This window comes from Theropithecus gelada, chromosome 7a (assembly GCF_003255815.1).
Source record: "Theropithecus gelada isolate Dixy chromosome 7a, Tgel_1.0, whole genome shotgun sequence".
Classification (NCBI taxonomy): domain Eukaryota; kingdom Metazoa; phylum Chordata; class Mammalia; order Primates; family Cercopithecidae; genus Theropithecus; species Theropithecus gelada.
In genome coordinates this window covers 18,759,952-18,785,430 of record NC_037674.1, presented here as the reverse complement: position 1 = coordinate 18,785,430, position 25,479 = coordinate 18,759,952, and the positions used below count along the sequence as shown (strand labels likewise).

Genomic DNA, 25,479 nt, shown 5'->3' with positions numbered 1-25,479 from the left:
AACTGGCCCAGGTCAGAAAGGAAACAGGTCAAAACTGTAGTGCTGGGCGTGGTGGCTCACACCTGTAATCCCAGCACTTTGGGAGACTGAGGTGGGATGAGTGCTTGAAGCCAAGACTTCTAGACCAGCCTGGGCAACACACTAAGACTCCGTCTCTACAAAAAGTTTAAAAGTTAGCAGGGCATGGTGATTTGCACCTGTAGTCCTAGCTACTCAGGAGGCTGAGGCAGGAGGATTGCTTTACCCTAAGAGTTCAAGATTACAGTGAGCTATGATCACAACACTGCACTCCAGCCTGGGAGACAGAACAAGACCCTGTCTCTGGGAAAAAAAAGAGAATGAAAGGCCAGGTGCTGTGGCTCATGCGTCTAATCCCTGCACTTTGGAAGGCTGAGGCAGAAGGGAGGATCGCCTGAGCACAGGAATTGGAGGCTGCAGTAAGCTAGGATTACACCACTGCACTCTAGCCTGGGCAACAGAGTAAGAAGAGTAAGACTGTATCGCCACAAAAAAAAAAAAAAATTAACCAGGCATGGTGGCACGCTCCTCTAGTCCCAGCTACTTGGGAGGCTGAGACGGGAAATCCACTGAGCCTGGAGGTCGAGCTGCAGTGACTCATGATTGCACCACTACTCTCCAGCTTGGGTGACACAGCGAGAAGCTGTCTCTAAAAAATTTTTTTTAATTAAAGAAAAAGCCAGGCCCAGTGGCTCACGCCTGTAATCCCAGCACTTTGAGACGCCGAGGTGGGTAGATCACTTGAGGTCAGGAGTTCGAGACCAGCCTGGCCAACATGGTGAAACCCCATCTGTACTAAAAATACAAAAATTAGCTGGATGTTGTGGCACACGCTTGTAATCCCAGCTACTCAGGAGCTGAGGTGGGAGAATCCCTTGAACCTGGGAGGTGGAGGCTGAAGTGAGCTAAGATTGCATCAATGCACTCCAGCCTGGGCCACAGTGAGACTCTGTCTCAAAAAAAAAAAAAAAAAAGAAAAAGAAAAAAGGATAAAAACAAAAGCTTGTTCTTTGAAAAGACTAATAAGACTAAACAATAAAAAGAAATTCTAAATAAATAAAACATAAATGACTACAGATTTTTATAAATTAAATCTATATGAAATAGGTAAATTCCTAGAAAATACCAAAATTAATACAAGAAATAACTGGTTTATGTCAACAGGTTTTAAATACACTGAACTAGTTAAGTTTTCACTCCTAAAAATATCTAGCTTAGATTATTTTTCAGGTAAATTCAAACTTTCAGTAAGAATTCCTATCTTATATAAACTGTTCTTAAAAAATAGAAAAAGAACAAAACCCAACTAGCCCATTTTATGAGGACCGTAGAGTCTTTATTCCAAATCCACATAAGCAAAATACAGGGAAAGAAGGGTATAGTCTTATTTCATTGGTGACACGGTGTGGCTGTGTCCCCACCCAAACCTCGAATTGTAGCTTCCATAATTCCCACGTGTCGTGGGAGGAACCCGGTGGGAGGTGATTGAATCATGGGGGTGGTGTTTCTCATGTTGTTCTTCTGAGAGGGAATAAATCACTCTTATAAAGGGGTGATTTATTTTATAATAAATTACATTTTTTATATATTTTTATAGTATTTTATAAAGGGGAGTCCCCCTACACAAGCTCTCTTGCCTGCTGCCATGTAAGACCTGACTATGCTCCTCATTCGTCTTCAGCCATGACTGTGAGGCCTCCCCATCTATGTGGAACTGTGAGTTCATTAAACCACTTTCCTTTACAAATTCCCCAATCTTGGGTATGTCTTTATTAGCAGCACGAGAACAGACTAATACAACTAGTGATTACAGATGTAAAACATCACAATCAAGTAGTGTTTATCTCAGGAAGAACCAGCATCTCCAAATCTAACCAGAAATTTATCATATAAATAGACTAAAAGAGAAAAATAGCCCAGAGCAAGAAACTGAACCTTAATTGATACAGAAAGAGCACTTGATAAAATTCAACATCTACTTATGATAAAAACCTCTGGACTGGGTATGGTGGCTCACAGAAGGACCACCTGAGCCGAGGAGTTCAAGACCAGCCTGGGCAACATAGCAAGACCCCATCTCAAAAAGTAATCATAAAAATAGAAGGAAAGTTCTCTCATTTGCAGATGGTATGGTCATCTGCTTAGAACAACTGATATAATCAGACTATTAGAACTAAAAAGAGTTCAACGAGTTGCAAGGTATAAGATTAACCTACAAAAAGTAATACCACCATTTCTCTATGTAAGCAGTAAAAGCTAACAAAAGACATAATTAAAATAAAAACTATTAAGTACTTCAGAATTTTTAAAATCTTTTTAAGTACTAAAATACATACAGAAAAGTACAAGTCATAAGTTCACAGCTTGAAGATTTTTACAAATTGAACACCTGTATTACCAGCACCCAGATCAAGAAATGGAACCAACTGAGTGTTCCAGCATCCTAGAGACCCTGCTCATGCCCCTCCCACTGACTCAAAGGCAAATACAGTCCTGACTTCTAGCGCCAGGTTCACTTCGCCTGTGTTTGAACTTTACAGAAATAGATTCACATAGTACACACACTTTAAAGGAAAAATTTTTTACAGGAGAGAAAGAATTCCAAAAGGGATAAATATAACACATATTTACAAAACACTCCCCCCTTTTCCTTCAGGGCACACCATTTGTTTTCATTGCTGTAGGCTGTTATTGTTGCAATAATGCTTTCCAAAGTCTATTAGCTACAATTCTAAGAAACTCCAAAGAGCCTGTGCTTCAGTTTGCTTATCATTTTTACAAATTGGAACATAATTTCTAGCAAACTTTCACAAGAAAAAAACAATTTTTCCTATTGTTTATAATTCACTCAGTACAATTTTACTTTCCTCCATTAATTATATTTTCCAAAGATTTGTAATAAAAATGATAAGACAACAGAAATATACAATTTTCAAAAATGAAAGGAACTGATATCAACCCCTCTAGACTAGAACCTGCCTTGGCCTATAGACGGGGGTGAGGCAATGTCTTAAAATTTTGAAAGGACAGGAACATGGGTCATTTAGATATTTACTTGCCCAGAAAGAATCAAATCAAACAATACTTCACAGCCATTTTAAGACTGAACATTCTGTGTCTACAACACAGTTCTATCTGTGATGACCAGGAGTTTTTGAGACAGTCACTAGAAAGGGAAACCATATTTATAAAAGATTATTGTGCTTCCAACCCATGGAGAGTTGATGCTCTTAGCAGTTCCAGACACTGAGCGAAGTGCACTGCTTTTTAGTTCTATTTTCAGAATCCCCTGTAGAGGTTTGTCTTTGGTGGATGGACTGGCTTGCTTAAATAGAAGTTCCTATTGGGCGTGGTAGCTCACACCTGTAGTCTCAGCACTTTAGGAGGCCAAGGCAGAAGGATCGCTCGAGCCCAAAAGTTCAAGACTAGCCTGGCCAACATGGCGAAACCCCCATCTCTATTAAAATACAAAAAAGTTTGCCAAGCATGCTGGTGCAGGCCTGCAGTCCCAGCTACTCAGGAGGCTGAGGCACATGAACTGCTTCAACCTGGGAGGCGGAGGTTGTAGTGAGCCATGATCACTCCACTGCACTCCAGCCTGGGCGACAAAGCAAGACCCCGTCTCGAAAACAAAACAAAACAAAAGTACTGACCCTCTACTGACCTACGAATCAGAAGGTCTGGAAGTAAGGACTTGGTGCAAGTGCAGGTTTTAAAATTTCCTCACGCGGGCCAGACGTGGTGGCTCACGCCTGTAATCCCAGAACTTTGGGAGGCTGAAGTGGGAGGATCACTTGAGCTCACAAGTTTCAGACCAGCCTGGCCAACATGGTGAAACCCCATCTCTACTAAAAATACAAAAATTAGCAGGGCGTGGTGATATGTGCCTGTAATCTCAGCTACTTGGGGGGCTGAGGCAGGAGAATTGCTTGAACCTGGGAGGTGGAGGTTGCAGTGAGCCGAGATCACGCCATTGCACTCTAGCCTGGGCAACAGAACAAGACTCCATAAAAAAAATAAAAATAAAAACTAAAATTTTCTCATGCGATCCTATGCTTAGCCAATGTTGAAAGCCATGAATATAGTTAACAACACAGTTGACTAAATGTCTCATTTCATGTTATCACACATCCATGAGACAAATGTTAATATAAGCCACAGAACATATATGCTCCTTTGAAAACTTACTGGTCACAATTTAAGTCGGTGGCAGCGGCACAATTCAAAATGAGGAAGACTGCGCTCCAGGAGTTGGAGGCCTGGCACTGACTTCACTATGGCAACTCACTGTGCCACACCAGACAAGCCAGACAAGTCAGTGTGCTGAGTGTTTGCTCCATTTATAAGAATGAGAAAATGATATTTGTTCTGCTTTCCTCATAAGATGATTGTGTATTTAAATGAAAGTACAAGTTATAAGCCATACTAAACTACAAGAAAGACACTAAATTTAGTCAGAATTAGTTGATTCCTAGGAGTTATTGCAAACGATAGAGACAGATCCAAAATGCGATTTTCAAAATTTAAACCAAGACCTCCCCTTTATTCAACTAACTAACCAACTAAAAACCACCTGTTTTTTAGTTAGATAGGAAAATGGGAAGGCAGTTCTGCCTCTGTTAATGAAAACTGAGGCTTTTCTTTTTCTGCTTCCTGCCTTCAACTCTCTGCAACGGCTCTTTCCAAGCTCAGTTCTTACCACATTAAGAAAAAAACAAAAGTCAAGTCACTCAATTTCTTTCTTTCTTTTCTTTCTTTCTTTCTTTCTTTTTTTTTTTTTTTTTTTTTTGAGACAGAGTCTTGCTCTGTTGCACAGGCTGGAGTGCAATGGCGTGATCTCAGCTGACAGCAACCTCTGCCTCCCAGGTTCAAGCGATTCTCCTGCCTCAGCCTCCTAAGTAGCTGGGATTACAGGCGCCTGCCACCACACCCAACTAATTTGTGTATTTTTAGTAGAGACGGGGTTTCACCATGTTGGCCAGGCTGGTCTTGAACTCCTGACCTCAGGTGATCCACTTGCCTTGGCCTCCCAAAGTGTTGAGACTACAGGCATGAGCCACCGTGCCTGACCAAGTAACTCAATTTCTAGGGAACTAGTCTAATTTTTTTCTAGAAAAAGAAAAAAAAATATATATAATATATATACACACACACATATATGACGAAACACAAACCTCAGCCACAGTGCCGCGAATGCGATCCACCACCTGTTCGAAGTCCACCAAGCTGAAGAGCGGCTGCTGCTTGAGACGGTGCAGCTCTGCAGCAAAAGTGTCTTCCTGGTTTTTCAAAATGGATCCTGCAAAATAGGAAGGCACCATCAAAGGAGGACAGAGAATACCCAGGACAGTCAGGGTTTTCTGGGGAGGGCTAATCTCGGTGGGGCAGCAACTTCACCTGCTTCTCAGACAAATGTCATGATTCTGCTACAATCTCAGGATAGGAATATTATCGACCACTCAGCTCTGACCAGGCATGCTGGGGGGCCACACAGTGTTAAGGAAGAAGAGCTTTTGAGGGTGCAGTACATTGGACAAGGAGATTTCTACCTTTTCTAGTCAGGTTCACATTTTGATTCTCAAACATCTGGACAGATTCTCCAACAAATAGGATTTTTTCAGCAACCCTCACTGGAATGTAGGATGGCAAAATCTCCACTCGTAGGGAAAACTGCTTCAGAGATGGTGCCAGCATGTTCTCTTCCTCAATCAGGCGCTAGTCAAGGAAAGAGTACACATCAAGATGAAGTACGAAGCAAGAAAAGGAAAACAAGAAAATATCTAGTAACTCTCCCAACCCATGATTTAAAGTAAAGACGCAGGGACTTCAAATCTGGTGTTGCACAGTTCTCGAACCACCTGTTTTGGAGAGACGTATTTCATCTTCAGGCAGCAGAGTGGCATGGTGGAAGTAAGAGTGGCTTTTTAAATACTGGGACTTGGGCCTTCACTCTGCCTTTACTACTGAGTAAACACTTGCACAGTTGACCAGCTTCCTTACTTATACAATGAAAGAGGTGGTCTTTTTTGTTTTCCAGGTCTTCTCTCTCTGTCTGCTCTGCTGGTGCTCCTCAGGGCACTGTCCCAGACTGTCTTTTCCTCTCAGCCTACACTTCTTATACAATCACATCATCTTCTGTGACTGATCAGTGGAACAGATAGTTCTAATTTTTAGGTCACAGACTTCTCTGCAATCATAAAAGCTATGGACCTTCCAGACAAATGTACAGAAATATCACATTTCATGAACGTTCTGAAGCCACCCAAGGGCCCCAGATTAAAAATCTCCAAGCTCCATGCTGATGATTCCATAGGTAGATTTGGAGCAAGCTGGAGTGCTCTCATGAGCCCCAGGTTCAGCCCACTGAACATTTCCCACAAGTTCCTCAAACTCAACATGCCCGCCATTAGACCCATCTTCTTCCCCGCATACCAGCAGTATACACCCCTATCATGACTACTTGCCCAGTTGCTGAAGGCAGAAACCTGGGTATCATCAATGACTCTTCCCTCTTGACTCATTTCCAAGCACTCACTAGGCCTATCGATTCCACCTTCTAAACATCTCTCACACCTCTTTACTCTTTTTTCATATTCAATGTTAGTATCTTTGGTTTAGGGGACTATTATTTTCACCTAAGTCTCCCCAACACTCTCTTAACTGGTCGACTGGCCTCTAATCTTGATTTTTTTTTTTTTTTTTTTTTTTTTGAGACAGAGTCTCGCTCTGTCGCCCAGGCTGGAGTGCAGTGGCCGGATCTCAGCTCACTGCAAGCTCCGCCTCCTGGGTTTACGCCATTCTCCTGCCTCAGCCTCCCGAGTAGCTGGGACTACAGGCGCCCGCCACCTCGCCCGGCTAGTTTTTTGTATTTTTAGTAGAGACAGGGTTTCACCATGTTAGCCAGGATGGTCTCGATCTCCTGACCTTGTGATCCGCCCGTCTCGGCCTCCCAAAGTGCTGGGATTACAGGCTTGAGCCACCGCGCCCGGCTAATCTTGATTTTTAAAAAAATGATTCCCCATACAGCATCCAGAGTGATTTATCATGAAGTCTGGCTGTGGTACCCACTTGCTTAAAATTCAATAGCCCCCAACTCTTTTCAGGTTCAAGTACAAATTCATTTCTACTGTTTACATGCACCTTTGTGATCTTGCCTCTGCTTAACTCAAGTTTCATCAAGTACCAACTTAAAAGTTTCAAGTACCACCTCTCCCTCACACCATCTTTTATAATATTTTACTTCAGTCTTTACTTGACCATTTCAATTGAATTACTACTGTTTCCCTAAATGAACCATGTCCTTAATGGCCCCTGTACCTTTACACAGATCATTCCTTCTGCCTGGATATCTCTTGATCATTCCTCCCAAACTCTTTGCCATTTAGACATACCTTCCACTGAGAAGCCTTCTCTAGTCACTCCAAGACCCTATCCCATGACCATGTTCCAAGAATACCCATATTTAGTCTTTTCAGAGCACTTAGTACACTGTAATGTAACTTTTCTACATATTCTAAACATTACATTTTCTGTAATGTTTACTTTTCTACATATCTTCCCCTAAGCTACGAGCTCCTTAGGGACAGAGACTACTGCTTTTTATTTGTATCACCTAGAACAATGCCTGGCACATAACAGGCATTCAATGAAATACTGCCACAGGATAAATGAATGAATGGATGGATGGATGGATGAATATGGACACTGTAGAACTTTAAGTAGTCTAATCAAAACACCAAATGGCCAGGTGCGGTGGCTCATGCCTGTCATCCCAGCACTTTGGGAGTCCGAGGCGGGTGGATCACCTGAGGTCAGGTGTTTGAGACTAGCCTGGCCAACATGACAAAACTCCGTCTCTACTAAAAATCTGAAAATAAAAAATATGAAAATGAGCCAAGCGTGGTGGCACACACCTGGTCCCAGGTACTTGGGAGGCTGAGGCAGGAGAATTGCTTGAACCTGGGAGGCAGCGGCTGCAGTGAGCCAAGATTGCGCCATCACACTCCAGCCTGGGCGACAGGTGAGAATCTGTCTCAAAAAAAAAAAGAAAAAGAAAAAAACTCCAAACTGTATTTAAAATCTAAAACGTAGCTAGCTATTCCATTAGAGTAGCTATATCTATATAAGTAAGACTTATAATCTCTTAAATGCATATATTGGGAAAGTGGAAACAAAAATAATCTCACAAACATATTTTCTATTTTATAGTCTCACACCAGTTAAGATAAAGCCAAATGTTTACATCCAAAGAATTGATGGAAGGTGCTCAGCTATGAGCTAAGAAGGGATCACCAGAAGATCATTTGGCTGCACGCTTTTCTGACTCCTGGTAGGAGGGTGCTAGGCTGCTTTTTGGGCTCTCACCAAGTCCTGGAGTTCTCTCAGTTGTTTTCCTGTCAGTCCCCCAATGCCCAGATCCTCCTCGTCCTCTTCTGGCTGAGCACTGACATTACCAGAAGATGGACCCTGTTTGATAAAGAATTCTTCATGCTGGTCCAAGAGGAGTCCGTGGAGCATCCAGGCTGACAGTTGTTTATACATGACCCCATGACAAACGGCCAGGATTCTGGGCAGAGCGGAAAGTAAGAGGCTTAGAAGTCATGCTTTAAACTGTTACACGATAAACAGAGGTCTGAGAGTTTGATGAGTCATAAGGGAAATAACCAATTAAGTTAAAAATAATTGTGCTATTTTAATTTAAATGTGGGTGAACTAACTCACTGAATTTCCATATTTGCAGCCTACATAATGAAATCTAAAATGTTCAGTATATGTGCTGATATTATTTTAGGGAAGACATTTTCTTCCCTTCTTTTATGTAATTTTCAAAACTGATGGATCCTAAATATGTACAACTGTTTGATAGCAATAAAAAATAAAAATAATAAAAAATTTTAAAAATGGACTTAATGGAGTCTCTTTTTGGCTACCACAGTATTAAATGTGTTTTATTTTTGTTGGAATCACATAGGGAGAGAGCATCCATGCGTGAGGGCCAGGTATACACGAGAAACTATTATCTAGCAAAATTCAGAAACTAAAACAAAATGCAGAATGGTTTTTGGGGAACAGGCTATTCAGATGGTCTCAACGGATCATCCACCAGATAGCGTATTAATTAAAAGGGGAACATGTACCTCTACAATGGAGCAGTACGTGATGAAAACACCTAAGCCAAGCGATCCAACGGCACAACACCAGTCATGGGGTAAACTTACTTTCTGTGCCTTCTAATATGATGTAATGGGAAATAATACCACCTACATAGTATTCTTGCCAAAAAAGTTTAATCCAGATCTAATCATAGGGAAACAATAAATCCAGATTGTGGAACATTATACAGGACAGCTGGTCAGGACTCTTAAAATGTTGACGTCATCCACAACACCAAGAACAACAAAAGGCAAGGGGGATGGTTCTAAATTAAAAGAGACTAAAAAGACATGAGAACAAAATGTAGTATGTGAACACTGATTGGATCCTGGACAGCAAAAAAAAAAAAAAAAAAAGAAGAATAGCTATGAAGGAATTCTGGGGGACAACTAGAAAAATTTGGATATAGTATTATTGAATTAATGTTAGCTTTCTTGGGTGTAATATGGAATTGACGTTCTATAAGAAAATCCCTTTTTATTTTCTTTCTTTTTCTTTTTTTTTTTGAGACAGGGTCTCACTCTGTTGCCCAGGCTGGAGTGCAGTAGCACGATCATGGCTCACTGCAGTTTCGACCTCCTAGACTCAAGCCATCCTCCCACCTCAGCCTCCTAAGTAGCTGGGCCCACAGGGGCATACACCATGCTTATTTTTTTTTTTTTGTATTTGTAGAGATGGGGTCTCACTATGTTGCCTGAGCTGGTCTCCTAGGCTCAAGCTATCCACCCAACTTGGCCTCTCAAAGTGCTAGGAACACAGGTGTGTGCCACCATGCCCAGCCAAGAATGCCTTTTTTCTAAAGTGATATAAGATGAAGTATTTAGGGGTTAAGTGTTGGGATATCTGTGACTACTTTCAAATGATTCTGCAAAAAAAGTTTGTGTATTTCACATATATGTATAGAAGGAGAAAAAGAGAAATCAAATGTGGGAAATGTTAACAAATGGTGAAACTAAAGGATATACTAGCGTTTGTTTGGGTTTGTTTTTTGTTTTGAGACAGGCTCTCGTTCTATCATCCAGGCTGGATTACAGTGGCGAGATCTCAGCTCAACCTCCTGGGCTAAAGCAATCCTTCTGCCTCAGCTTCCCATAGCTGGGACTACAGGCAGGCACCACACCTGGCTAATTTTTTCATTTTTAGTACAGACAGGGTCTCGCTATGTTGCCCAGGCTGGTCTCAAACTCCTGGGCTCAAGTGATCCCTCTGCCTCAGCCTTCCAAAGTGCTGGGATTGTAAGTGTGAGCCACCGAGCCCGGCCTACAAGTGTTTTGTTACACGTTTCTTTCAACTTTTTTGTAGGTTTAACATTTTTTAAAATAAAAGGTTGGGAGAAAAAGAAATTACAAGAGCTTGAGCATGTTATTTGTAGTATGCTAACTGAATGGAATCTCGCTTTAAAAACATCACATGTGAAGCTATTTACATTTATGCATTTCTGAGTATGTGGTCTGTAAAGTTTGGTCCCTACAAACACAGAACAAACATGTATATACAATATCATCTACATAAGATTTCATATTCCATACACAAAAGTATAATAGAGAATAATTAAGTCCCTAAGGCATGTTCTGGAAAGTTTCCCGCTGTAATGAGGGTTTACTCATGCAGTGGTAAGAGTGGAGATTAAGAGCTGTGAGTGGCCTGGCCAGGTGCGGTGGCTCACACCTGTAATCCCAACACTTTGGGGAGCCAACATGGGAGGATCGGTTGAGCCCAGGAGTTCAAGACCAGCCTGGGCAACACAGCAAAACCTCATCTGTATAAAAAATTAAAATAAAATAAGAAAAAAGGAAAAAACAAAGAGAGCTGTGAGTGGCCTTAGGAAACCATCTATTACAATTTTTCAATGAATGTCACAATTTTTTTAAAACAAGGAAAATGGAGAAATGGAAAGATCAAACAGGCAGTCTTTGATCACACTCTACACATATTTTTATGCAGTTGTAATCACAAGATAAATACAATTTTGTATCATTTGTCAGTATATATTTATACAAAATATTTTGCATGTGATAGTACCTATACTTTTAGTGGCTTTATAGTCTATCAAGTGAACATATCATTATTTAAATTTTCTTCTACTGTAATTTTTCTAATTTCCTGATATAGTACACAACATTGCAATGAACATGTTTGTGTATATAGTTATTTTCTTCTATTAAATAATTTTGTTAGGATAAAATTCCTAAGAGTGGCATCATGGGATTATAAAGCATAAACATTTTTAAGGACCTTCAATTTGAAAATACCAGCTACTCAAATACACATGTTTAGACATAGCAAGCAACATCTGGCACATGTAATGGAATTCCTGCAAGGATAACAAGATCTAAACATTTAAAAACATTGCCTCAAGGTCATCCAGGCAGCTAAATCCTGGTTTTGACACTCAACACTCTATAGCCCTTTGCAATGCCTGAGCCATAATAAAGGCTACATGGGCTCTTCTGCTCATGGAGCTTTTTCTATCCTGGTCATAACCTTCCCAAGAGGGAAACCTGAAATGACCTGAAAATAAAACATGTGAGAACTCAAATAATTTGACCACCCACCTCCACCACCGACTCCCAGTTAAGCCATGACTTACTTTTCCAGTGCACTTCGAACAGGAGGCAACCCCCCACAGCTGTGTTTGTAGACTGTTTCCAGGATTTGACAACCATGAATCTGGAAAATACGGCCTTGTCAAACTGGATTCCATTCTAACAGTCCATGCAAGACAAATTCTTATTCCATATTCAACCAAGAGGGCACAATCTAGGAGAGACTGGGGATAAACTTTCTCCTAAGATTTACATATAGTGGTTCTCAAAGAGGGACCACTCGCCCATCAGCGGCATCACCTGGGGGCTCATTAGACACGCAAACTCTTGGTTAAAACCCAGCACTCAGTGGTTCCATAAACCCTCCAGGTGATTCTAATGCACAGTAAAGTATGAGAACCACTGCACTTAAAGCAACCAGAATCATTTAGAGTTGGAACACCAAAGCCAAGGAAAGCTCTTTATTTCAAATTAAGGTCCAATTCAGTCTACTTCTAAAGTATATACTTTTTCAAAAATCCTCTGCCTCTATGTTCTTCAGACTTTTAATTTTACCACTTTGAGGTATAATTTACCATGAAATTCACTCGTTTTAAGCATACTGATCAACAATTTTTAATAAATTTCAAACACTGGGCAACCATTACCACAATCCAGTTTATAACATTTCCATTGCTCCAAAAAGCCCCTTTGTGCCTGTTTGCAATCAATCTCCATTCTCGCCCCCAGCCTAGAATCTTGACCGCCTGATTTGTAAAAACTCTGAAGAGCCTTGGTACACTAGTTTCTCTACCACCATCCTGGCAGGAAGGAAGATTCACCCATCTGCAATCCCCCTCTTTTCCACTCTCCTTCCCATAGCCAGCAGAAGCTGAAGGCCAACCAAGACGTGCAGCTAGGCCTGGCTTCCTTATGCTGTCCTCTTTAGCTCTACTTGCCTAGAAGGTCCCCTTTTATTCTGGGAGATAGTTTAATCTAGTGGTTAAGAGCACACTCTTTGGAGCTAGAGCTGGGATATAAACCCATTTACTACTATCTGTGTGACGCTGGGCACATCCCTTAACCTACTTAGACCTTTAGTGGATTGTGTGTGATATTGTATTTAAAGCACTTAGCACAGTGTCTAATACACAACAAGTGACAGTAAAAGCTGGATGTTGTTATTTGATGAGGGCAATTAGTTTTGAAGGGCCAATGAGCACCCACTACTGGCTCTGCTGGCACAGCATGAATGTAGCAGAGCACTTGTTTCTACACTTACACAGTTAAAAATGAAGCAGCAATGTGGCAGATTAATTGGTTTACTAGTTATATTAATGAAAATGAACACGCCTAATAAGCTAAGGCACAAATAAAAATCTTAAAAAAATGAAGACTTGAACTAAAGATGTTTAATCCATTTGTCCACTTGATTCAGTTGTGGACCAATTCAATAGGACAGCAGATTCTTCTAATATGAAATCTCAAAGCATTTATTCCTCAGAATTATTAACTGCCCAGAAAGGCAGTCTCCTGACTTCTCAATACACCTGATAAAAACTTGTGATAAGAATAGGCTTATTTAATAAACATCTGGCCTTCACTCACTGATCTCAAAATTCTCAGAAAGCTGCCAGCACACTAACCGTAAACCTATTACCTTCTTCCTAAGAATTAACTTTCTGCTTCACACCCAACAGTTCTAAACTCTTACTGCAGGTTCCTCTCACCTGCAAACATCCACAGCATTTTTTTTCTTACCCCAACAACATTCTCGGGCACATCTACTAACATTTCCTCTATCTTCTGGACCAGGAGGTGTTTAAAGACAGAGTCATATTTTTGCATTCCTGACACTTAACATGATAACCAGGCAGATATTGAATGAATGAATGAATAAATAAAAACTACTAAAAACTAGGGTCTTCGAAAAAGAATGTACAGCAAGATTAATTAGTAATATTTCCTCAGTGCTTAGCAAAGCAAAAGGAATAAGGAAAGTTCTCACCTTTTGACTTTTAATTTGTTCCACTACAACCATCACAGAGGGAAAAAGAAGCTGAAACTGCAAAGTAGAGAATAATTAGAAGGGTATGTAATCAAATGTAAGGGAAAAAAAATCAACTCAGGAAATGCTTTTGTTTCTAAACAGTTCAACTTAAGATAAAATGGCAATACCAAAGAACAGTCAAGATTCAGTATCCTAAGGCAACTGGATGTGGAGGTTCACTGCAGATAGGAAGAGGACGGCAGAGAGAAGCAGTTTCTTTCTTTCTTTCTTTCTTTTTTGAGACAGGGTCTCACTCTGTCACCCAGGCTGGAGTATAGTGGTGGGATCCCAGCTCACTGCAACCTCCGCCCCTGGATTCAGGAGATCCTCATGCGTCAGCCTCCCAACTAGCTGGGACTACAGGTGCACGCCACCACAACCGACTAATTTTTGTATGTTTAGTAGAGATGGCGTTTCACCATTTTGGCCAGGCTGGTCTCCAGCTCCTGACCTCAAGTGATCCAACCGCCTCAGCCTCCCAAAGTGCTGGGATTACAGGCATGTATCACCATGCCCAGTAGGGAAGCAGTTTCTATTTCTGAGGCTGGCATACTTGTTAATACTGATGTCAATACAGAGCAGTAATATTAGCATTAATATCAGACATTAAGTTTTAACCATATTTGGAAATCTTTAAACAGTTTTGATCTAGTAAAGCATACAAAATGCACAAAATATAAAATGTTAGGCGCTGAATCCGGAAGAAAAAAGTTCTCAAAAATAGTATCATAAATTAGATTATTCTAACACTATCAACAGATTGCAAGGCATTTGGTTATTTGGTCAGCATACCTGGTCTAGGGAGTAGTTGACATGTGATATGGAGAGATGGGGATCACCCAGGAACTGCAACAAAACACGCTGTGATTAGGGCTCCACACAAAATATCTCAAATCTATTTGATCTACAAAATGAGAAGAGAATCTCATGATGGCCTTAGTGTTAATTTTAGGCTATTGAGAACCGATAATTTAATCAGGTTATTAATCCTGATTTTCAGGCCATAAAGAAACCAAGCCAGGGCTCTTAAAACTCACCAGAGTCTGTGCCATGATCTGTAAGCCACTCTGATCACAGGCTGGGCAATCACTGAGAGAACACTGTCCCTTCCAGCCATGCAGGAAATTGCTCACTCTTAACTACCTGACCTTATCAAAGGGCATTTCAGATTCAAGAACATGCCCTAATCCACTATCCCAGAGGTGTTTCCTGTATCTCCTCCTTCTTACCTCTTGTTCCAAATCAAGCAGTGCTTGGCGATAAGGCTGCAAAACAGAATCCAGCCCTGTGCAGAAGGCCCTCAGGTAGATTCCATGTAACCCACCTTGGCCCTGCTGAGATGGATGGTGATCCTGAAATCAAACAAACAGAAGCCAACTTCTCAGCTCAGGCCCTGAAACTTGAGAAAGACATTATCTGGCTTGTTCCTTTTCAGAGTTCTATAAACAAACCAATTAGAGGCCTTGCCTTCACTTGAATATTTCCAGTGATGAGAAATCCATTACTTATTTCACATGAATTACCGATAAATTCACTGAAAGCTTGACACAGCTCCTGCCCTCTAGAGGTGTACACCCACCGAGAACAGGACCCACCTGTTGTTGCACATGGCCCGTGTACTGTTCAATGAACTCAGTGAAGCGAATATAGTCTGTGCCGAGCCGGCAGAGTCGATTCAGGACACTGGTCTCACTGGGGTGGAGGAAAGGGAAGTCCTGCGATACCTGTGGGAAGAGGAACACTGCCGAAAACACTGCCAGTCACTGCCTCAACTCTCAGGCACTTCAAATGCTTCATACTACACACTTACCGTTTCTTTCTCAAGATGTCCACTTAAAGGTGTTAAGTTCTGGATAACAATGTATTTCCAAACCAGTTCAAAGGGGTTCCCTATCCCTGACCCAATTATTTGCTTCTTAAATTAGGTAACACACGCTAAATAATTTAAACAATACAAAATAGTGTACATTAAAAATAAGTCAACCACCCCAGAAGCAGCCGCTATTACCTACTTCTTAAGCAATCTTCTAGGGATGGTCTATAAGGATATGGGGGTTTTGACGTGGTTGCCACTAAGTCTCAGCAATATTGCTCAAACGGGGGTCTGCAGACTCTATGGGTTTCTCAGACATATTCTTAGGATGTACAAATTCTCTATTAAAGTTTTCATTCCAGTAAAAATCTAAAATTAAACATACTATTATCTGTAAATGTACCTTATAACTGGCCATATAAATTTAGTGTCCATATTTGCATTTGTATTTTTAATTTAAATGAAACCCAAATGATAGCCTAATATGCTATATATATAAAGGTTTCACAGCAGTTCAGGTAGAAAAAAGTAGTAGGAAAATATATTCCTTCAACCAACTTTTTAAAAACACTGTGGTAAAATGCATATAACAAAATCTACCATTTTAGTTATTTTAAGTATATAGTTCAGTGGTATGAAGAACATTCACACTGTTGTACAACCATCACCACCATCCATCTCCAGAACTTTTCTGTTTGCCCCAAATGAAACTCCGTATCCAGCCCCTGCCAAACACCACTCTGCTGCCTGTGACTTTGACTACTCTAGTTACCTCATACGAGTGGAATCATTCAGGCCGGGAGCAGTTGCTCACGCCTGTAATCCCAGCATTTTGGGAGGCCGAGGCGGGTGGATCACCTGAGGTCAGGAGTTCAAGATGATGAAACCCCACCTCTACTAAAAATACGAAAATTAGCCAGGCATAGTGGTGGGCGCCTGTAATGCCAGCTACTTGGGAGGCTGAGGCACGAGAATTGCTTAAACCCAGGAGGCAGAGATTGCAGTGAGCCGAGATTGCACCACTGCACTCCAGCCTGGGCAACAAAGCAAGACTCTGTCTCAAAAAAAGTGGAATCATTATTTCTCCTTTTGAGACTGGCTTATTTCAGTTCATCCATGTTGTAGCATGTGCCAGAATTTCCTTCCTTTTTAAGGCTGAACAATATTCCCTTGTATGTATATACCGCATCTCAGTTACCTATTCGTCCCTGCACTGACACTTGCTTCCACCTTTCAGCTATTGTGAATAATGCTCGGTGAACATGGGTGTACAAGTGTCTGTTGGGTCCCTGCTTTTACTTGTTTTGGGATATACCCTGAAGTGGAACTGCTAGATTATATGGGAATTTTATATTTAATTTTTTTTTTTTTTTTTAAGAGACAGTTTCATTCTGTCACGCAGACTGGAATACAGTGGTGGGTTCATAGTTCACTGTAACCTCAAACCCCTAGGTTCAACCAATTCTCCCGCCTCAGCCTCCAGAATAGCTAGGACTGCAGGCATGTGTCACCATGCCCGGCTAATTAAAAAAATTTTTTTTTGTAGAGATGTAGTCTTGCTCTGCTGCGCAGGCTAGCCTCAAACTCCTGGCATTAACTGATCCTCTAGCCTCACCCTCCCAAAGTGCTGAGATCACAAGTGTGAGCCGCTGTGCCTGGCCTTTATTTAATTTTTTGAAGAACTGCCATACCATGTTCCACAATGGCTGTAACATTTTACATTTCCATTACTATATCCCAGGTACTGTGCTAATACTTTCAGACAAAAGAGTGAACAAAATCAGATGCAATTACTGCTCCAAAGGAACTTAGCATATTATAAATGGATGGATATATAATATGGATTATACGTGGATGCCATTTTTATATGACAGTAAATGTGGTAACAAATAAGCAAAGAAAAATTTTTCTGTTACCGAGTCCATAGAAAATTGATTAGGAATCCAATTAATGTAGATTTTAATGACACAATGCTAATCACTTCTTCAAGTTAGTAACTTAAGAGGTTGCACAACACGGTGCTTAAGAACCTGGTCTCTGGAGCCTGACTGCCTGGGTTTGAATCCCTGAGTTGCCTTTACTTGCTTGAAAGCTTAGGCAAGTTACTATACCTGTCGGTACCTCAGTTTTCATACCTATAAACTGAAGAAAATAACTGTGAGGATTAAATGGCCGGGTGTGGTGGCTCAAGCCTGTAATCCCAGCACTTTGGGACGCCGAGGCGGGCGGATCGCAAAGTGAGGAGATCGAGACCATCCTGGCTAACACGGTGAAACCCCGTCTCTACTAAAAATACAAAAAAAAGAAATTAGCCAGGCGTGGTGGCGGTCGCCTGTAGTCCCAGCTACTCCGGAGGCTGAGGCGGGAAAATGGCGTGAACCTGGGAAGCGGAGCTTGCAGTGAGCCGAGATCGTGCCACTGGGGGCGACAGAGCAAGACTCCGTCTCAAAAAAAAATAAATAAATAAATAAATAAAATAACTGTGAGGATTAAATAAGTTAATACACGTGTAAAGCACATGTCCCAAGCACACAGCCAGTGCTCAACACACATAAGCAATTTTATATTATTAACAAGACAGCTCTACCAGTTATCAAGTGATACTACTATTAAAATTGGCATTTGAGTGTTTCTTTTCGGCAGAGTTTTCGAAAAGTTCAATATCTAATTATTCTGAAACAGCACACAGCATCTTGAAGTTACTGATACCATTCTATACAACATAGTTATATGAACAGGCTGAGAAATCCTGTATTAAAATAATGGTCATTTGAATTTATTGATTTAGTCATTTTGTTTACTTTTAATTTATAAAAATATTTGATTTTATAGTTGTTTAAGAGCATTATGCTTGAGTTTATAACTAGCTTACGTATATACATATTCAATATAATAAAATAATTTTCATCAACACTTGGCACTCATGACAACTTTTCCCTTCATTCAAGTGTAACAGACACTGCTCTGCAGAAAGTATGTAATTCTTGCTGTCTTTGTCTTCTTTTCTTCCATCAATACCTAAACACCTGCTATGTGGCAGAAACTGTGCTAGGTGCTCCAGGTAGACGAATGAAGAAGACCACTGTGGTCTTCGCTCCCAGGGGCAATCTATGTGGGAGAAAGGCTAAAAACAGGTAACAACGATACATTATGAATTGTGACAAATCCTATTAGAGAAATAAACAAGTTGATGGAGAATAATGGCATCGGGAGGATGCTTAATTTAAAGATGTGCTCAGAGAAAGTTTTTCTGATAAAGTGACTTTAAAGCTGAGACCTTAAGGATGAAAAGGTAGAAAATACCTGATCGAGAATTTTTCATAAGAAACAAAGGAAGGGAAAAGATGAATTACTTGTTGCTGTCTCCCCCACCCCCTCCCTAGCTATCTTTCCTGTACTGTGTTATCTCTTTTTATTTTGAACCATCAGGCACCCACATACTTCCTGAATACTGTCCTCCTATATGCCTGACATTGTACTAAGCTCTATGGAGAAAAGTGAAATATTGAATTAGTCTTCAAAGACCTACAGGTGAAAGATAATTGAAACTCCACCACACAAATCTTCACCTATTTTTTTCAAAAATTCACCCAAACTCTCAAACTCCAAATACACATTCATAAAAAATAACGAAATGAATCTGTTTGATTGATAGGTTTTATCGACTAAGAATGTACCTTTTCTGCTCTTCCACAGTCTATTTGCCAATTCTTCTAAGAATAGGCGTGTCTTGGTGATCAGACGGACCTAGATTTCAATCTTGCCACTACCAGGACTGGCCAGCATAAAGTTCTCTGAGCTTCAGTTTGCTCATTTGGTAACCGGTAGAAACAATACCTAAATGACTAAATTATTGAGAAATTAGATAACATTACTGGAAGTAGAAGCAGGTAAGAGTACTTCAAATACTGAAGCCAGACAGACCTGGGTTCAAAACTAAGCTCTGTTAATTACTAGCTATGTGACCCCGATAGTTATTTAACATTCTAAACCTAGGTTAATCTGTAAAATGGATACAGATGGCTGTGAGGATTAAATAAGATAATGCATACGGAACATCATACATTCCTGGTTACACAAAGGCCCCCTACTAAGTGCTTTACCTAGTGCAGAAATTTCCTGGTAAAGGAGTAATGAGGGAAACACCGCAGGCTCTCGATTTCATTTTTTCATTCAACAAACTTTACCGAGCGCTTACCAAGTGTTTGGGAGCTGTGTATTTGGCCCAGTCCTTGAAAACTCAAACAATGCACGTGTGAAAATAAACAGGAGAAAGTACCTCCCACACTTCTAAATCATTCCCCAGCAACTGACACCTGGACCTCAGGCCCTTTCCTCGCCCCGCCACAGGCGGGGCTCTTCGAGGTCTGCCCTCCGTTTTCTAGCGTAGGCCCAGCCTCTTTAGGTGTCACATCAGCCTTGACCCTAAGGGGCTGGCCTCCAGTCACCTGTCCAGGGACGTGTCCCCAGCCCTGGAAGCCCCGCCCGCTAGGTCCCTCAGCCTAGTCCCCCAGGTGCTGACTCAGGTCCGCTGCTCCTGCACTCCCTAGTTCCCGCGCTCTGCGCCGCACAGTACCTGCAGGCCACTCCGCTTGTTCCAGGTGAAAATAGACCCAGGGTACCCGCTCAGAGCCAAGAGCAGTTCGTGGATCATTCCCACAGCGGACCTCGAGTCCCTGGATACTTCACCCCCTCCTCCAGCGCACCTCCAGGCGACCACGAGGGGAGTGCTTCCCCTTCCACACGCGCACCAGCCCCTGGGTCGGGCGGTTTGTGCCGAGTCAACCCACCGAGACAATCGCTGCGGCAGACCGTACGGGAAGCTGGGAAGGGGTCGCGGCTGAGTTCCGGAAGTTCGGCGGCTCCACTGGGCCCACCCGCTACTCCCGCCCAGGCTCCGCGGAGACTGAGTCGCGGGCGCAGCCCTCGCGCATGCGCCCTCGGTGCCCCGAGCCGCCCGCTCGGACTTCCGGTTTGGGAGCTCTACTTGGGAGGCTGGAGAGCCCGGGCCGGGGTCGGGGTTGGACCTCGAGTCGGTGAGACTGGCCCAGAGGCAAGGATGCGAGGGGGCTGAGGGGCAGCTCGAGAGGGAGACACTCCCAGGGATGGGCTGGAGGGCGCCCTCAGGGCGCCTTAGCCGGGTCAGAGGCCTCTGGAGGGACCGCACGACGGCTCTGGGTGACCCGGCCAGAGGGAGCGGAGACAAAAGAGGCCAGAATCCCGCAGCCGCCGCTCCTTGAGCTGAGAGCTCGGCGTCCGCGAACCGGCAGCACCTGGAGCCTCTGGCCGACTCCCGAGCTGGTCCTCAGGAAGCCCGTTACTACTGCCCCTCGGACTGTCTCCAACGCAGTGTGACTATCCCCCCAACGCAGTGTGACTCTCCCCAAGCGCACTCGGTCCGCGCTTTGGAGCCAAAACCAGCTTCTCTCCTTGCGCGAGGTTTTCCGACAGGTAGCTCCTTAATCCTTGCTGAGCAACTTCTACTTTTACGCGGGGAAAACAAAGACCCGAGATTCTGGACGTGATTTTTGCCTGGAGTGGGCTTTGGGAGTTGTGCAGCCCGAGGGGGCGGGGCGGACACTGAAGGCCTCCGGAAGGACTGCGGAGGTACTGGGGAAGATGAGCTGCGACCAGCTGGACAGAAGCTTTTTGTTGCCTTCGAGCAGGATGGCGAATTGTCTTTAGATCCTCTCGAGCACCAGCTCTCCTATATGGTTCGGACTCACCGTGCAACATTGGGCAGGGAAATTAAATGGGATTGGATTTGGAGGAGGTGGGAGGGGGCAGACAGTAAGTAGTTTTATTCTCTGCTGCTTCCTGGGGCTGCCCTGAAAGTCAACCAGAAAAGCAGCTTTTGCAAAGTCTATTTACTGAAGATTGTGCTACCTCAGAAGGCCACTCGGAGCACATGGGAAGGCAGGCTAGCTCTGGCAAGACTTTAGACATATGAATGTATTCCTTCTGCTGATAGTGCCATCTTTCTCTGCCCTAGGAAGAAACTCCTCTTACAGAGAGTCATCTGCAGGGGACTCTCCAAGGACATGGGAAGATAGATGTAAGCCCTGGAACCCAGACTCTTAAGTGGAGGGAAGCTGCTTTCTGCTGTTAATGATGGCCAAATCCGCTCTGAGAGAGAATGGCACTAACTCTGAGAGCTTCCGACAGCGTTTCAGGAGATTCCATTACCAGGAGGTGGCTGGGCCGCGGGAGGCTTTCAGCCAACTCTGGGAACTTTGCTGTCGGTGGCTAAGGCCAGAGGTGCGCACCAAGGAGCAGATTGTAGAACTGTTGGTGCTAGAGCAGTTCCTGACCGTCTTACCTGGGGAGATCCAGAATTGGGTACAGGAACAATGTCCAGAAAATGGAGAGGAGGCAGTGACTCTCGTGGAAGATTTAGAAAGAGAGCCTGGAAGACCTGGATCTTTGGTGAGAAGGGAGGGGGAATTCAAAAGTGTGATACTGGGAAGGGGCAAGGGTGGAGGGCTAAATTAAGATATAGACAGGCTTTAAGAGGGACACAGTCTCCCTTGGTGATGCTTATACTTCTGGTCTGGTATAGGTAACTTTTTCAGATAGTGCTTGTCTGGAGATGCTGCCTGGGTGTACCTTCACCTACCCTGTCATAATGAGTTTTTCCTAGTTTCATAGTTTCTTAATAGAGAAGAAAGGGGATTTTGTTTTGTTTTGTTTTTTTCAGCCTGTAGGTGGGTTTACTCTTTTGATCATTTCCTTCTGGAGTTTCAGCTGCTTTAAGCTAATGGCAATGGAATAAGATCCTTGTCCCCCACCCCTACAACCCTGGCCACAGGTATTAAATAATCTTCTCTGGGAATGCCCCTCATTATGATCTTGCAGTGACAATTAATGGGGGTTGTTTCTAGGTCACAGTCTCTGTGAAGGGGCAGGAAGTGCGCTTGGAGAAGATGACACCCCCGAAATCATCACAAGATGTATTAAGTGTTCGGCAGGAGTCAGTGGAACCCCAGCCCAGGGGTGTACCCAAGAAAGAGAGGGCAAGAAGCCCAGACCTGGGACCACAGGAGCAGATGAACCCAAAGGAGAAGCTCAAACCTTTTCAAAGGAGCGGTGAGGAGTAGATTCACATGGGAAGATAGACTGCCATTCCAAGTTGGGAAGTAGGGTTGGGGATAGTGAGTGGGTAAGGGATTTCAGGAGTAAGTGGAAATTGCAGAATATGTGGTTGTTGACATGTAGTTTAGCCCTGTGGTATTCTTATATCACCTCCTGATAAGTCCACAAGAGAATGGCTCCCTAGTTTTTATCAGAAAGAACTTGGAATTATTTTATTTCCTCTTGGTAATGATGACAGTAGGTCATTATTTTCTAGATAAAAATTATTTACTTGAAGGCACATCTTCCTTTTGGTTGTTCTCCATCTTCAAATTAAACTATATTTGTTACCTTAAACTTTCCCCCCAGAAGATCCATTCTTTAAACCTAAGTTTTTGTTGCTCTCTATTGGAACCTTTAAGTTCTCCAAATATCATGTTAATTGTGGGGAACTAAATTATGTGTATCATTTTCCTGAAAGTCTGTTAGAAGCTAAGTAAGAATTTTACTTCAGAATCTGCAATGTCTTGTATCAGTATAGCCCAACCTGTGATATTTTTTTGTTCACTGGGTAACTTCCAGGACTCTGATAACTTTCCCCAATGCCTTTATACCTAGTTGATTATTCTTGTACTTGATTTTTGTAGAACTTGTTTTTCTTCTTTGTAGTCTATTGATCTCCATGTTCTATGCTTTTTTCTGTTACTATTTCACTTAAAATTTGTTGAGGTTGTTTTGAATTCTGATCTTATCCAAGACAACAGCCTTCTCAGCCAGTTTGGTAATGGTCTGTTTAGTCACCCAGATGAAATCCCTGAATCTTACACACAGACTTGCAGAGTTCATCAGTTTTTGAACACCTATCAAGGTGCTCAACACCTTGCAGGGTACTCTGCAATAAGAATATGTGCCTATCCTCAACTTAAAAACATGATTGAGAACACAACAGCTAACTCTTTAAGTATGGGCCGAACTGAACTGTACTGAAACAGTGCCAGACAATGACTTGCTCAATTGTGTGAGTACCATATGGGTTTGGCAGAGTGGAAGATAAGGGAGAGCTGTAGGTAAGCCTTCTTGAGGGCACTGGGAAATACAGCCTCTTGAAGGATGGGCTGAAATTGGATAGGAGGGAATTAAAGGCACAGAGTGGTGAATAATAGTGTGCTGTGTTCTGGAGGGAAGAGTCTGACAGGAATGGGTATGGTAGGCATTAAGGTTAAGGTTCACCAGGGTAGCATGTGCACTGAGGAAGCAAGAGCCTGCAGTTAGGTAGAACAGCGACTGCTGCAATTATCTGGGTGTGAGAGGATAAGTAGTCTGGACTTGGATGGTGGCAGTAGGAATAGAGAGGAAGGACTACTAAGGTAACCACCTTTAGAACTTGGTGACTGACTGTGAAGGAAACAGATAAGTTAAAGACAGTCTTCTCTTGCCTCCCCCTTGAAATCACTCCGAGTTTAATTCTGTAGCCCCAAGTGAAGAACAATTATTCCCAGCAGTACTAGGACCTGTCTACAAATAGGAAGCTAAGGAGCAACTTGGAATAGAATTATCTGCTCTGAACACACAACAGAATCCTTTCCTCTCTTGTCATCCTGCTCTGGAAAATAAAACATTTCTCATCTTTTGAGGTTTCCTGTATTTTCCCCACTTTTTTCAACCCACTGAACTTTCTGAAAATGTTGCCCTAGAGACTTTGTTTGTAATCCTCTTGGATGAAAAAGGCAGGACTGAATTTCAAGATTATTGTGATAATCAGTCCAAACTATGACAACTTTTGTTTGCTTCCCTGCAAGCAGGATTTCCATTTCCTCAGTCCGGTGTGGTCTCCAGGTTGCAGCAAGGAGAGCCATGGATCCCAGATCTGCTGGGCTCCAAGGAGAAAGAACTTCCAAGTGGCAGCCACACAGGAGACAGACGAGTGCATGCTGATCTGTTACCATCCAAGAAAGATAGAAGAAGCTGGGTGGAACAGGATCACTGGAGCTTTGAAGATGAGAAGGTGGCAGGTGTGCACTGGGGCTATGAAGAGACCAGAACGCTCCTCGCAATTCTCAGCCAGACTGAGTTTTATGAGGCTCTCAAAAGCTGTCATAAGAACAGCCAAGTGTATGGGGCTGTGGCTGAGCGGCTCAGGGAATATGGCTTCCTCCGGACCCTGGAACAGTGTCGGACCAAGTTCAAAGGTCTCCAGAAGAGCTATCGGAAAGTCAAGAGCGGCCACCCACCTGAGACCTGCCCCTTCTTTGAAGAAATGAAAGCCCTGATGAGTGCACAGGTCATTGCCCTGCCCAGTAATGGCCTGGAAGAAGCAGCCTCTCACTCTTGCCTGGTGAGCAATTATGCTAAGACTGAGGAGCCAGGGCGGAGGGGCTGGCAGCATGAGGAGGGAGCAGAAGAGGCTGTGGCTCAGGAGTCTGACAGTGATGACATGGATCTAGAGGCGACCCCCCAGGACCCCAACTCAACTGCAGCTATCGTGTTCAGAAACCCAGGTGGTAAGAAGCTTTTCTTCTTGGAGTTTTGGAATTCGACTTGGGGAACAAAGAGACTGGATGTAGGGTCAGAAGGCTTAATGTTACATGCCAGCTTTGCCACTTAGGGAACAAAGAAGTGCTTCTCAATTCTTTGTGTGTATTTCATTCTATTTTATGGGAAAATCAGTGAGATAATTGGGAATAAATTTAGATTTTTAAAAGAAATACACTCGGCCGGGCGCGGTGGCTCAAGCCTGTAATCCCAGCACTTTGGGAGGCCGAGATGGGCGGATCACGAGGTCAGGAGATCGAGACCATCCTGGCTAACATGGTGAAACCCCGTCTCTACTAAGAAATACAAAAAATAGC

At 42.8% G+C, this 25,479-nt stretch overlaps 2 protein-coding genes across 4 annotated transcripts in view; one reads left to right on the top strand and one right to left on the bottom strand.

The window, feature by feature from the left end:
* The window catches only part of TUBGCP4 (tubulin gamma complex associated protein 4), a 35,575-nt gene extending 15,072 nt beyond the window's left edge, over positions 1-20,503 (bottom strand). For both annotated transcript variants that reach the window (XM_025390764.1, XM_025390766.1), the window contains exons 1-9: positions 20,136-20,503; positions 15,342-15,470; positions 14,976-15,098; positions 14,539-14,592; positions 13,705-13,761; positions 11,762-11,841; positions 8,383-8,584; positions 5,568-5,733; positions 5,193-5,317 (exon numbers count right to left, since the gene is read on the bottom strand). In XM_025390764.1, the coding sequence (XP_025246549.1) occupies positions 5,193-5,317; positions 5,568-5,733; positions 8,383-8,584; positions 11,762-11,841; positions 13,705-13,761; positions 14,539-14,592; positions 14,976-15,098; positions 15,342-15,470; positions 20,136-20,213 (1,014 nt within the window). In that variant the 5' untranslated portion in view covers positions 20,214-20,503. The remainder of the gene's footprint in view (positions 1-5,192; positions 5,318-5,567; positions 5,734-8,382; positions 8,585-11,761; positions 11,842-13,704; positions 13,762-14,538; positions 14,593-14,975; positions 15,099-15,341; positions 15,471-20,135) is intronic.
* Positions 20,504-20,516: 13 nt separating this feature from the next.
* The window catches only part of ZSCAN29 (zinc finger and SCAN domain containing 29), a 13,333-nt gene continuing 8,370 nt past the window's right edge, over positions 20,517-25,479 (top strand). The window contains exons 1-4 of one of the 2 annotated variants that reach the window (XM_025390762.1): positions 20,517-21,010; positions 21,223-21,985; positions 22,441-22,645; positions 24,433-25,131. In XM_025390762.1, the coding sequence (XP_025246547.1) occupies positions 21,668-21,985; positions 22,441-22,645; positions 24,433-25,131 (1,222 nt within the window). In that variant the 5' untranslated portion in view covers positions 20,517-21,010; positions 21,223-21,667. Of the gene's footprint in view, positions 21,986-22,440; positions 22,646-24,432; positions 25,132-25,479 lie in introns of both variants that reach the window. The other variant, XM_025390761.1, reaches the window with a different exon arrangement.